At 35.9% G+C, this 14,233-nt stretch overlaps 1 protein-coding gene across 1 annotated transcript in view; it reads right to left on the minus strand.

The window, feature by feature from the left end:
• LYST (lysosomal trafficking regulator) overlaps nucleotides 1–14,233 on the minus strand; it is a 162,987-nt gene that overhangs the window by 57,839 nt on the left and 90,915 nt on the right. Inside the window, exons 28-31 of the mRNA XM_069484565.1 lie at nucleotides 13,541–13,693; nucleotides 7,593–7,784; nucleotides 5,838–6,016; nucleotides 2,889–3,095 (exon numbers count right to left, since the gene is read on the minus strand). Of these exons, the coding sequence (XP_069340666.1) occupies nucleotides 2,889–3,095; nucleotides 5,838–6,016; nucleotides 7,593–7,784; nucleotides 13,541–13,693 (731 nt within the window). The remainder of the gene's footprint in view (nucleotides 1–2,888; nucleotides 3,096–5,837; nucleotides 6,017–7,592; nucleotides 7,785–13,540; nucleotides 13,694–14,233) is intronic.

A 14,233-nucleotide genomic window follows, 5' to 3' on the forward strand; every position in this document is an offset into this window, starting at 1 on the left:
GAAAAATGAACAGATGCTCTGCAAGTAAAAGGCCTGAAGAGTTGGCAAATAAAGAAAAATGGTAAATGACTAGAATATTTTCATACATGTGTCTTAAAGGTAATGTTCTTGATATAACTTTTAAAATATTTCAATTTAGTATTCAGTGACAAGCTAAAATTATCACAAAAAACTATCAGAAATGTTTTCATTCATTCTGAATATCCCCCCGCAAAAAACACATGATTTTCTTAAACACTGAAGTTATTTCTTATATCTCATTTTAACATCCTCTGATAATTATTTATTGATTATAGTTTCTGGGACTATAAAAGGTGTCATTGAGGATAGATACAAAAAAAATCTTGTTTTTAGTCCTTAAAAAAGTGATTTAAGGAACTGAATCTGTTAAACACTAATCCTTAGAAAATAATAAAATGCTAAAATGTATAAAAACAAAATTTCCAATGAAGGTTCTAAGAAGGAAGTGTTCTGAGTGGACTGTAAAAAGGGAGAACGTTTTTGAAGGAAGTATGGATTGAGCTGGGCCTATACCTAGATAGAATGGATATACAGACAGACGAGGGAGAGAGAGAGAGAGGAGGCATTCTGTGCCGGGTGGACAACATGAATAAAGAAGTGTGGCAGTAGAAATGCATGGGATGTGAACAGGTTGCAAGAGATAAGGGTGATACTATCTTGAAAAGAGGAGGTGCCACAGGCTGGAGATTAATCAGAATCAAGTTGTGACAGGAGAAAACAAGCCTGGGGCTTTAGAACTTAGATTAAAATTCCATTTGTAGATTACCAGTGGAATACAGTTTAAATGCAGCTGTAAAAAGGCATAAAGAAGATCTCTATATGCTACTATGCAATGATCTCTAGGATATATTGTTAAACAGGAGAGTGTGTATAGTTTGCTATACACTCTTTGTAAGTGGAAGAGATAATATTTATGTGTATGTGTGTATGTACATAGATTTATCTATAACTTCAACAGAAATTTAGATGGTTAACTATAGGGAAAGGGAAAGAATAGAAGAAGGGTAGAGGGATAAAATCTAGAACCTTTCTGAATGTGCTACGTTTCACAGTTTTGATTTTGGAACCATGTAGACATTTTATATGCTTAAAAATAAAATTAAACAAATAAAAACCCAATGGAATCCCTAAAAGTAGAAAACAGACTGAAAAAAAAAAAAAACTAGTTGACTAAAGTTAGTGGCATGATCAAATTTTTAAAAAACTATTTTAAGTGCTTTTCCTATACAGTATTTTCACTGTATAGCACTAATAGTATCCTATCAGTTTTACTTGTTCTTGGACTTCATTTGAATGGAATCACAGACTGCAGGCTCTTTTGTGTTCAGCTGCCCCTTCCCCCAACTCACTGTTTTTGAGATTCACCCATAATAGTAGGTGTATCAGCAGTCTGTTCCTTTTTATAGCTGTATAATAGTCTACTATACAAATATATCACAATTTGTTTACATAATACATTCTCCTTTTTATAGACATTTGGGTTATTTCCAGTTTGGAGCCATTAATGAAAAAGGCTGCCATGGATATTCTTGTACAAGTCTTTTTATGGACACGTTTTAATTTCGGGAGGGTTAAGTATCTAAAAATAGAATAATAGGGTCACAAGTTCAGTATATGCTTAATTTTATAAGAACTGTTAAGTAGCCATCTAAAATGGTTTAATGTACCACTTAAACTCTCTATCTATCACTGGAGAATTTATAGACTCTAAAATTCTTTTAAGTATTTTGGTTTTGATCATTCCAAGTGGTCAACATTTTTTTTCTATTTTAGATGACTGTAAATATTTTTGAAATATGTTATATATACTGTTGTTTGAGCTATTCAGCATAAATAGTTCACAGACAATATAATGCTTTTTAAAAAGGCCTCCAAACAATAACTTTTCTTCTTCTTCCTTTTTTTTTTTTTCTTTAGAAATAGGGTCTTGCGGCCGGGCGTGGTGGCTCACGCCTGTAATCCTAGCACTCTGGGAGGCCGAGGTGGGCGGATCGTTTGAGCTCAGGAGTTCGAGACCAGCCTGAGCAAGAGCGAGACCCCATCTCTACTAAAAATAGAAAGAAATTATATGGACAGCTAAAAATATATATAGAAAAAATTAGCCGGGCATAGTGGCGCATGCCTGTAGTCCCAGCTACTCGGGAGGCTGAGACAGGAGGATCGCTTGAGCTTAGGAGTTTGAGGTTGCTGTGAGCTAGGCTGACGCCACGGCACTCACTCTAGCCTGGGCAACAGAGTGAGACTCTGTCTCAAAAAAAAAAAAAAAAAAAAAAAAAAAAAAAGAAATAGGGTCTTGCTCTGTCACTCAGCCTGAAGCACAGTGGCATGATTATAACTCACTATAACCTTGAACTTCTGGGCTAAAGTGATTCTTCTGCCTCAGCCTCCTGAGTAGCTAGGACTGCAGGTGTGCACCACCACACTCAGCTAATTTTTTTAAAAAAATTTTTTTGTTGAGATGGGGTCTTGCTTCGTTGCCCAGGCTTGTCTTGAACTCCTGAGCTCAAGCAATCCTCCTGTCTTGGCCTCCCAAAGTGTTGGGATTACAGGTGTAAGCCACCATCCCTGGCCCAAACAATTCTTAAAGAAAACACTTCCAAGATGTGGTAACACATTATAAAGAATCTGAAAACAATTCAGATACAGAACTTCTTTATTTAAGTGCTGGAAAAAGGATTGGGAAATCAACACAGAGGTCAAATTGAGCCTGTAAAAGAGCATCTGAAAAAATACCTCAGGTTAAATTTGTTTGGTAAGAAAATTACACTCATGACATTAAGCATGAAAATTCAGTTTAATTTCAGTTATTTTGTTAGAACTTTATACTTCACCAACAGTTTTTACTTATCAAATTCTGAGATACTTACTTGCAGGGATGGGCTGAGACAGTCTCTTAGTATTTCCTGATGATTTGGTTCATGAACTATTTCGAAAATTTGCTTTCTCTCTTGTGCAGTGTGGGCTGGTGACAAAATATGTACTAGTAGTCTCCCAAGCTGCATTCGGAAGGTTTCCTTACAAGACCATAGGATTTTAGTCCACTGCTGCTTAGAACCACTGGTTTTACTTGAACCCTTAAATCAAAAAAGGAATGAATTAGAATCAGACTTCTTAAGTAATAATATCTTAACCTTATATAGCCCTAAAGAAGATCATGGAACATGTTTTAGTCTACATTTATCAGTCAATATTAGAAAGACATATATGCATCCATACAAATGGCAGTTTAAAAAAGATGAACATACAACATTCATAATAGCATTATTCAAAATAGCTGAAAGGTGGAGACAGTGCAAATGTCCACCAATGGAGGAATGGATAAACAGAATGTGGTATACACATACAATGAAATATAATTCATTTTTAAAAAGCAATCAAGTTCTGATACATGCTTCAACATAGATGAACCTTGAAAACATGCTAAATTAAATAAGCCACACACAAAAGGACAAATACTGTATGCTCCCACTTACATGAGGTATCTATTTTCATAGAGACAGAAAATAGAATTATGGTATCGGGAACCAGGGGGCCGGGAATAAGAGTTATTGTTTAATGGGTACAGAGTTTCAACTTGGGATGATAAAAAAGTTCCGGAGATGGATGGTGGTGATGGTTGCACAACAGTATGAATGTACTTAATGCCACTGAATTTTACCCTTAAAAATGGTTAAAACAGTAAACTTTATGTTACGTGTATTTTACCCTGCAGTCCCCAACCCCTGGGCTGCTGACTGGTACCAGTTTGTGGCCTGTTAGGAACCAGGCTGCACAGCAGGAGGTGAGCGAGTGAAGCTTCATCGGTGTTCCCCATCACTCGCACCACGCCTGAGTTCCACTTCCTGTCAGATCAGTCACTGTCTCCTATCACCCCCGGATAGGACTGTCTAGTCGCAGGAAAATAAGCTCAGGGCTCCCACTGATTCTGCATTATGGTGAGTTCTGTAATTACTTCATCATATATTATAATGTAATAATAATAGAAATAAAGTGCACAATAAATGTAATGTGCTTGAATCATCCCAAACCACCGCCCCCACGCCCACCCAGTCCGTGGAAAAATTATCTTCCACAAAACCAGACCCTGCTGCCAAAAAGGTTGGGGACCATTGATTTTACCTCAAATTAAAAAAAAGAGATGGATGAAGAAACTAAAGTCCTGCCATTTAAAAAATTACCAAGGACTCAGAAATTATAAATTAAAAAAACAAAACTATCAAAGAACAATGGCAGATAAGCCCACATTGCTTTTGTAATTAAAAAGAGAAAGGATTCATAATAAAGACTTGAATTAGTACTATAAGACTAAGCATAATAGTCACAAATTAAGCACTGCATACAGCTGTCCTCACTTATCTGCAGTTTTGTTTTCTGCTGTCAACAGTGGTCCAAAAATAGGTGAGTACAGTACAATTATAGTATATTTTATTAATATAATTGTTCTATTTTATTATTAATTATTGGTGTTAATCACTTACTATGTCTAATTTGTAAATTAAACTTCATCACAGATACGTATGTGTAAGGGAAAAAATAGTACATATAGGGTTTGGTGCTACCTATGGTTTCCCCTTTCATTGGAGGTCTTGGAATGTATCTCCTGCAGATAGGGAGAAACTGCTGTATAGATGGACCATCAATATTCTGTAACAATTAACTACATAAGTTATTTCAACCAGGGTCCCACTAAGGCCAGCCTAATCCTGATCAAATTACCTGTATCTGGTTTAAAACTGGAATCAGTACATTTTAGAGTTTATTCTGAGTTTCAGAAATGGCTCTCTAATTCCTCCTAGTCTTAAGGACCCCGTGTGAGTGATTTAGTTCTAAGTGAACGTGAGGTTTGTTTTGTTGTTCAGATCTAAACACTAAAATCTAGTTTAGATTTAGAGATTGGCAAATCACGGTTTATGAGATGTTAGAATTAGATTGGCCTTTGATATCTGTGGAGTGAACTGACTGATTTGTTTCATATGGTCAACTGTAAGTGATCCACACAAACCCAAGTGAGACAATAATAAATGGAGGCGGGCGCGGTGGCTCACACCTGTAATCCTAACACTCTGGGAGGCCGAGGCGGGTGGATCGTTTGAGCTCAGGAGTTCGAGACCAGCCTGAGCAAGAGCGAGATCCTGTCTCTACTAAAAATAGAAAGAAATTATATGGACAACTAAAAATATGTATATAAAAAATTAGCCGGGCATGGTGGCGCATGCCTGCAGTCCTAGCTACTTGGGAGGCTGAGGCAGGAGGATTGCTTGAGCCCAGGAGTTTGAGGTTGCCGTGAGCTAGGCTGATGCCACGGCACTCTAGCCCAGGCAACAGAGCAAGACTCTGTCTCAAAAAAAAAAAAAAAAAACAATAAAATAAATGGAGCCTGATACTTGTCAGTATTCTCTACGTGATTTTCAAGGTGTTCGATACATTAAAGCCAAGATCTAAACTTAATAATAGTTCAGAAACTCAAAAGTAAGTAGCTATAAAGTCCTTTAAAAACAGACTATTAATATAAACTGTCATAGTAGTCATCAAAGCTCTACCCTTTTCTGATGTTGATCATAATAAACTCCAATATTAGAAGATGGCTTTCAAGGTACAGACTTAAAAAACCAATGTGAGATGACTCATTTTGGAAAGGGTAGATCAGCAATCTATCTATTAATATTTCTCAATTATTAAAAAATCCAAGTTGTCTGAGTTTTTAAAAACTCTCTGAAACAGCACAAAGAAATATGATTTTGAAAACATAGTACAGACACATAAAACCTCTACTCCCTTTGTGTGAATGAACATTTCTCATTAATTAATTTACTTACAATAGACACTTTGAATCCTTCTACCAAATATGTGAACATTTCTTTCTGAAATGGATTCAAAACAGAAGGCTGTTCACGATGAATATCTTCCTCAGAAATTTCAGTCTGGGAAACTGAGGTCTTCCTTTGAGTTGTATTTTCTGGAGTTCTCAAAATGTCAATAATGTCTGAATTAAACTCTTTGCATAAAAAAATAAAAAATTAGTCACATCACTGAGGCCCAGCCATTAACAACGGTAATAATGCTGCTAACAATATTCTATGTAATTACTAATTCAATTATCACAATATAAATGTACAGTACGTATATTAGATGTAGTAGATATAATAAACTAGAGAAAGTGAATTCACCTAAAATAACATAGAAACTTAAAGATTCATGTCATATAATTCTATTATAAATTAAAGATTTAATTTACTAATGAAGATAAGTTAAACTGCAAAATGATTAAAACCATGAGAGTCTCAGACAAAACAAACATAAAGATCATGTAATATTTATATTAGATGGATCTACAGAGCTGCTTCACTGCATGTTTTATCCAATTAAATACTGCATGTGCGATAATACTGTTTCAATTTCAGAGTTGAGCCTAGAAGCCTGTTACCCCAAATGTAAATTAGAAAAGTTTTTAAAAAAAAACCCCAAACATCTTAGGTATATCACATTTTTCCGGTGATTAAAACTTACGTTTTCTTTTCCCTGCCCTCCTGGGATTACCTGAATAGTTGTTAGAATTCCGTTTTGACTTATCTATAGTGCTTTTTTAAAAAAATTTTCAGCTTTCTTGGTATGTATCAACAAATAGAAATTGTATATATTTAAGGTGTTTTGATAGATGTATACATTGTCAAATGATCACCACAATCAAGCTAATTAACATATCCACTGCCTCACAGAGTCACCTTTTGTTTTTTTTGTGGTGAGAACATTACATATAGTGCTTTGGAATGTATCTCTTTGAATAGCTTTTTGGTGGTTGCTCTACATATAGCACCCCTGGGCATTTATCTCAGAAAAATGAGGACTTACATTCACACAAAAACTTGTACATGAATGTACTACCCTAGCAGTGATATTGTACTACAGTCTTGCAAGATTCACTGGGGAAAGCTGGCCAAAGAGTACACAGGATTTCTCTGTATTATTTCTTAACTGCACGTGAATCTACAATGATCTCAAAAGATCATACTGGAGGTGCCATATGATTTTAAAATCAATGGTCAACCTAGGGTAGCATTTAACAGATTAAAAAGTGGACTTTTGGCTCATGCCTGTAATCCCAGCACTCTGGGAGGCCGAGGTGGGAGGATAGCTCGAGGTCAGGAGTTCAAGACCAGCCTGAGCAAGAATGAGACCTCTGTCTCTACTAAAAATAGAAAGGAAGTAACTGGACAACTAAAAATATATATAAAAAATCAGCCAGGCATGGTGGCGCATGCCTATAGTCCCAGCTACTCGGGAGGCTGAGGCAGGAGGATCGCTTGAGCCCAGGAGTTTGAGGTTGCTGTGAGCTAGGCTGACACCATGGCACTCTAGCCTGGGGCAACAGAGGGAGACTCTGTCTCCAAAAAAAAAAAAAGTGGACTTTTATTTAAGACTATCAGTTCTAAATAAGAAATTCCCTTAATAAATGTGGATGTTAAGAATTGAAAAATGCTGTTTAAGAATTTGAAAACTAACCAGTTCCCTCTTACATTATTTTCCTTTTCATTTACTATCTGAGGAAGAACAAATTAATCCTATAGTCTTACCTTGATAAATAATCCTGTTGACTGCTAGAACAGTGAGCCTCTGCAGTCTCTGCGTCAGCTCCGTTTCAGATGCCTGGCTGGGATTCTCCTGGCTCATTCTCCGCTGCATCATCACATGAAGCTCATCATTTGCCACCGAACGCATTTTCATCAGAAGAGATTCAGTTTGAGCAAGGGGAAATTTTCGAGGACCTGCAATAGTACATAAATTAAAATGTCAAATGCCAGTGTTAACAAGGATCAGAGAAAGTATTTCTGCTGCAATTTTTTGATTATCAGGCCATGAAAAGAACCTTATTTATTTCAGAGTTAATTTATACAAAGGAAAGTGATTCAGTGAAAGTGATGTTTCTCCCTCTTTGAGGAAGTGCAACAGTACTTCTGTTTTCAAAGTCCTAAATAACAATGTTGAAGCTAGTGACACAGCTTAGAATGGATATCATCTGTCAAAGTTTGAAACTTGTAAAAAAAAAGGATTAAATAGGCATAACTAGTTCAGAATGCTTTGATAAAATATTTTCAAATACTGTTTCACTTCCATGTATTCCAAAATCAACGGGGTTTTAAAGCATATCATGTTTTAGTGAGAACATTACTATTTCTGGATAATTACTATTGTTGAATTTTATAGCGTAGTTTTGAAAATTGTATATAGTGACAAAATAGAAATCAGTAATTGAAAGTGAAAAAATCAGAAAGGTGAATAAAATTCCAGTGATTTGTTATTAAAATGATTTAGAGTGTATGTGTCATTTGGAATTCAATGCGGCAAAGCATTTCCTGAGAAACGTTTCCAAAACGTTTCCTGAGTTTGAACGAGTAGGAGTGGCATTTCTGGCACTGTTAGCGCACCTGCTCCGGGAGATACAACACAAGTAGTGCATCCGGGAGAAAACTGGAGGGATGAGTCGTGATTTAATGGACTGAAGGAGAAGGGCATTGGAAGTTGACCATAGGAACCAAAATGACGTCTTGGTAGGTGAGGAATAACGGAACGCTTCGTTGGAATTGAACCTTTGTTTTAAATTATGAAAACATATGTCAATTTACATAAATAACCTCTATAAAAATTACTGACATATGACTAAATTATAACAGGTTTTAATAAATTATCCTGTGAGATATTTAAATGTTTTAATAGCATTTTAGATTATCCAGTATTTTAGGTAATCAGTATTCTTGATCAGTTAATACATTTTGATGGATAGAGTCACCTTTGAGGCAAAAAAACAGCAAATAAAAAGAAAAAATGTATAACCTGAATATATTCAAGAATAATGTTGTCAAACAATATCCTTAATTTGAGTAGATTCTTCCTAATGTCTGTATCTCTAACAGCTTTCATGCTTGTCTAAGCGGCTGATACTTGTAATTCAGAGGCATGGCAATATACTGAATAAAGGAAATATTAAGTCTTCTCTGGTACGAGGTACTTGAAACAGTGGGAGGACATTTTAGCACTCATGCTGTGAAGCCACACAGAGCTGGCGTGGATTTAAGCACACTTTTTTCTAAACCTCAGTTTCCTCATTTGTAAGATGCAGATTACAAAGTAAAGTAGAGCTTATCTCACATATAGACATTTATCACTATTTGATACTATATTAAATATATTTGTTTACATGCTTATGGATTATTTCCTTCAGTATAAATTCCACGAGGACAGGTAAAATAGTAACTGGTACATGGCTGTTGTTCAATAAATATTTGATAGTTGAGGCCAAGTGCAGTGGCTCATGCCTATAAACCCAGGGCTTTGGGAGGCTGAGTGGGAGGATCACTTAAGCCCAGGAGTTTGAGACCAGCCTGGGCAACACAGTGAGACCCTATCTCTGCGAAAAAATGAAAAAATTAGCCAGACATGGTGGCGCACACCTGTAGTCCTAGATACTCAGGAGGCTGAGGTGGGAGGATCACTTGAGCCCAGGAATTTGAGGCTGAAGTGAGCTTTGATTGAGACACTGTGCTCCAGCCTAGGCAACAGAGAGAGACTCTGTCTCTTAAAATAAAAAAAAAGAAAAATTCAATAGCTGAATAAATGTTTGGAGTTATTTTGTGGATTAAATAAAATAATGGATGTAAAACACAGTACTTGTCTCATTCTCATAAAGAATCCAAAATTATTAATGCTTAATGTTGTTATTGGGTATTGTTATTATTAGTTGAAATATAAAGAAAAATCATTTGTATGTGAATTATATTAATAATGCAACTATATATATGACGATTTAAATGTATGTGTAGCATTTTAAATAATACCCTAATGCTTACTTCTTCTACCTTCATGCATTAAGGGTGATATGTAAAGTTTTTCATATTGATAAGCAGACAAGTGAAAAAATACATTTAAAAAGTGTGTATCATTACCTTGTTTATAATAGCAAAAAAAATAAAAAAATATAAAAACTCTTTGTTTATTGATAGAAGTTAGGGAAGAAGATCATGGCACATCAACATAATAGATTATTATGCATTCATTAAAAATAAAGAATATAGGCTGAGCGTGGTGGTTCACGCCTGTAATCCAAACACTCTGGGAGGCCAAGGTGGGAGGATCGCTTGAGGCCAGGAGTTTGAGACCAGCCTGAGCAACATATAGAGATCCCATCTCTATAAAACAATGGAAAAATTATCCAGGTGTGGTGGTGTGTGCCTGTAGTCCCAGCTACTCAGGAGATTGAGACTCAGATTGCTTGAGCCTAGGAGTTGGAGGTTGCAGTGAGCTATGATGATGCCATTACACTCTAGCCCTGGCAACAGAGTGAGATCCTGTCTCAAAAGAAAAAAATGTTTATGCTTATTAATATGGAAACAAGAATATATTGATGAGAAATAGAAATCACTTTATAAACAGTAGGTAGAGTATGATATTATTTAGGTAAAATTATATCCCTCTCCCTTATACATAGCTATTAATACATGAAAATAAGATATAAAGGCTAAGGAATTAAAGCTTTGTTCACTGAGTAGTAGGCAACTTGGGACTGCTGAGCAGAGGGATGGTACACCTGAATTAGATTATAAAAAGACTAACCTGGCAATAAAATAGTATCTAACTTTTCCAGGAGTGTGAGAACTGAAACCCTAGATGTAATGAAAGTGCTGCTAAACAAACTTTGGTCCCAAGCCATGGATGTCCTGAGATTCAAGGCCTGGGTAAATCTGTCTACTACCAGAGTATATGGTGTGTGGCCATAATGGAAGCCACAGCCTCTGGCAGTCCCCACAACTCCTGCTGAGGGTGCAGTGGTTGGAGGTGTCACTTATCTCAGTAGTTTTCAACAAATGCTAAATGAATCTGTTTAGGACCGCCCCCAACACTTATCAGTAGTGAGAACAGCTTGTTTTAAGTCCTTCAAGGAACAAATCATTACCTAATTGATGGAAATGAGAGAAACAGAAATCCCTCTAAGTCACTTTAGTATCATGGACAAACGGACTTGAGTAGGTTTTTGTAACCATACGGCTTGGAAGCGGAGGAGTCTCAGCATTCTGTATCTTTTGTACCTATAGCATACAAAGCCAATATAATTTTGACCATAACTTTTAACCAGTGGTGAAGAAATAAAAAAAGTCTTCCTCAAATATTTGTGTAAAAAAAAACTTGAAAGCAATTACAAAGCAGCAACTATTAATAAACACATATAAAGTGGTACTTTGTGAATTGGATTCACAAAGACAGAATTTAAATAAAGGAAGCATTTAAAACAGGAACAATTCTTGAGAGAGAGATGATAGAGCTGGAGTGAGTAGATGTGGTGTAGGACACAAAGGGAAGAGTGTAGTGGTGCATGTTCCAGCAGTCCCTAATTCTAGGATGCGGTGGGTCTGCTGAGATGAGGAAGCTGTACTGGATGACTTTTAAGGTCTTATATTAAGCTCAAAATTTGTAGGACTCTACAATCCTAATATAGCTTATAGCAACTGCATTTACTTAGAGTGAAAAATATAAGCCCAAGCAAGAGTCAGGAAAGATAAAGAAGAGTGGTCTAGTGAAAAGACTAAAAGCCCATTATCTGTTTTAAAATGATTCGAACTAAAACCAAATGATAACAAACCTGCAGCTATGCAGGGCTTCAAGGCTCAAAGTGACAAAAATGCTAGTATCTAAAGAGAGAGATGACAGACTATTAGACAAATCATAGACCAACTAGAAAATAGCAGAGGGCTATTGTGTTAGCTCAGGCACAAGTTGATCATTAACTAAAACCAGGGATCTAGGGATGGAAGCAGAGAAGGAATGGATATGAGAATAAGTATCAACAAAAAAGAGACAGTAGGAGCAGTAAAGGTATACTTTCTGATACCAACAGAGGGCGAATTCCACCTAAATAGTCACTGACCATATAAGGAATCCAGCTAAGGAAAGTTGTCCAAAAGTCATCATTTGGCAGGTAGGAAGCTGAGCATTACTGCTAGACCTGGTAAAGAATAGAATTCTACCTGGGACGAAAGAGAGGTACAACAGGGAGGGCAGCTCAAGAAGAGAGACTGCATTCAATAATTTAGTTACATGGATGTTTTACAAGTTTTATTTACATAAGTTTAATTTAACATAATTTAAATTTATACTATTGCAAAACAATGTATTTAGTAGCTTTTCTTTATAGGTGAATTTTTCACATAGTTTAAAAATTTTGCATAGCATTGAACACAATGAATGAAAGAAAGATTTTGACGTAAAAGCCTTAAAGACAGTAAGGGAGATTAAACTTCAAACAATTTACTAAGTCCTAGGGAGATATGTGTGTATGCGTATGTGTGGTGTGTGGGTGTGTATATCCTATATGTGTAGTATTTAACTTTCTGGGTTGTGTTTATATAAAGGTCATAGTAGATTTTGTAGAAAAAATAAGGAAGTCTAACAATATTAACACTTATTGATGACATGTACTAACTTACAGCAAGCCCTAATGTCATGTGCATTTTAACACATTAACTGCCATGTGAGTTGTATTTAACTCACGCTAGTTTTGAACCTGGGGCTTCGTAAAACATATGTAACTCACATGTCTCTTCACCTTGGGAGCCATGTGAACTATTTTTCAAGTTGCCATATAAGTCGTGTATAAAAACCAAAAATCACAAATTTTTCATTAAATTAGGATTGTTTTGTTTTTGAAGTTTTTATTCTATCTTCATAATAAAACACCATGGCCCCAAGGAAAAAAATTTTTTTTTTAGTGTGGCAGTCAATGTGTTAATCATGTGTAAGCCACCATCATCTGCCTTGACTACTCCTACCTGGGCTCCCCACTACCTCTCTTGTTCTCCTCTAATCCCCTCTCTACATAGAAGACAGAGTGACCTTTATAAAATAGAAGGCTGATTACATCATGCCACCTACTTAAAAACCTCCCAGTAGGATAAAATCTAAACTCCTTAACATGTCTTGTATGACTATGTATGAACTGGCCCATGCTGTGCTGCGCAGCCTCACCGGGCATCACTCTGCCATCAAGTGCCACATTCTAGCTAAATGGCTTTCAGTTCTCAGAACAAGCTCAGCTTTTCCCTGCCTGGGAACCTTCACATAAGCCACCCACTCTGCCTGTGACACTTTTCCTCTAACTCTACCTTGCTAACTCCTTTATGTCTGTATTGCTGTCTCATTTCCTCAGAGATCTCCCTGACTCCTGATGTAAATCAGGATGTCATATTAGCATCTCTATTCCTACCCTCTACATTTCCCTACTGTATTTCACAATCTCTGCAAGGGCAGACTGTGTCTGCTTTTTCATCATTGTACCTCCAACATTCAGTATAGCGCTTGGCACATGATAGATGCTCAAGAAATAATTGAATGAGAACAACACTGAAAAGAAAGCAGCAGAACAGTTTCCTCCGGGGAAAAAAACTTTCTTAAAGTTAATTTTAAATAAAGAAATATTTATGAGAACATAGATACTTTTAATTTATCATTATTAAAATGTTATTTCAATACTTACCGGCAATGCTTTTCCGCTTCTGAAATACTGGGTGATGGGGAGCAGAAGGTGACTGGGGTGAGCCTGTAAGGTTTTCAGAGTCATGATTTGCGGTGCTCCTTATAAATTCCATTGCAGCCTGGAGAACTCTAAGCTGTAGTGCAACAGCCATATCTAAAAACAGAAGATACTAGAATGTTTTTAAGCTATGTAGTTGTTAATTTTTTTATTGAATTGATTTCTATGTTAAAAATCTAAACTGCCAATATTTTATTAGACATAAATTTTAAAATTTTGATCAACATGGGTTCTTGATGGTAGTAAACATTTTTCAACTGTCTTTAAAACAAATTTTAAAGCAAATTTCCAAATGGCCACTATAAAACTTTCACTGGAAAAAATATTAGTTGACAAATTTATTTCATTATATATAATTGTTTCAAAGAACAGACTTTTTGCACACAAGGCAAAAAGTTAAACCAGGAATTCTCACATTTTTCTGTTTCGTATTCACTTTAACATTTGCCATTAGAGAAAACTAATGGGCATTTCTATTCCACATAAACTTTTAAATTCTACTTGGTAAGAAAAATCAGTGGCTTCTTTCAGTGATGTGTTGCCAGTTCCTAACTACATCAAGGCATCATTTTTTTCTACATTTGCCACTCAAAAAGGCTTCTTTTTAAAACTGATAGATATTATCACAAAATTACT

This window comes from Eulemur rufifrons, chromosome 11 (assembly GCF_041146395.1).
Source record: "Eulemur rufifrons isolate Redbay chromosome 11, OSU_ERuf_1, whole genome shotgun sequence".
Lineage (NCBI taxonomy): Eukaryota > Metazoa > Chordata > Mammalia > Primates > Lemuridae > Eulemur > Eulemur rufifrons.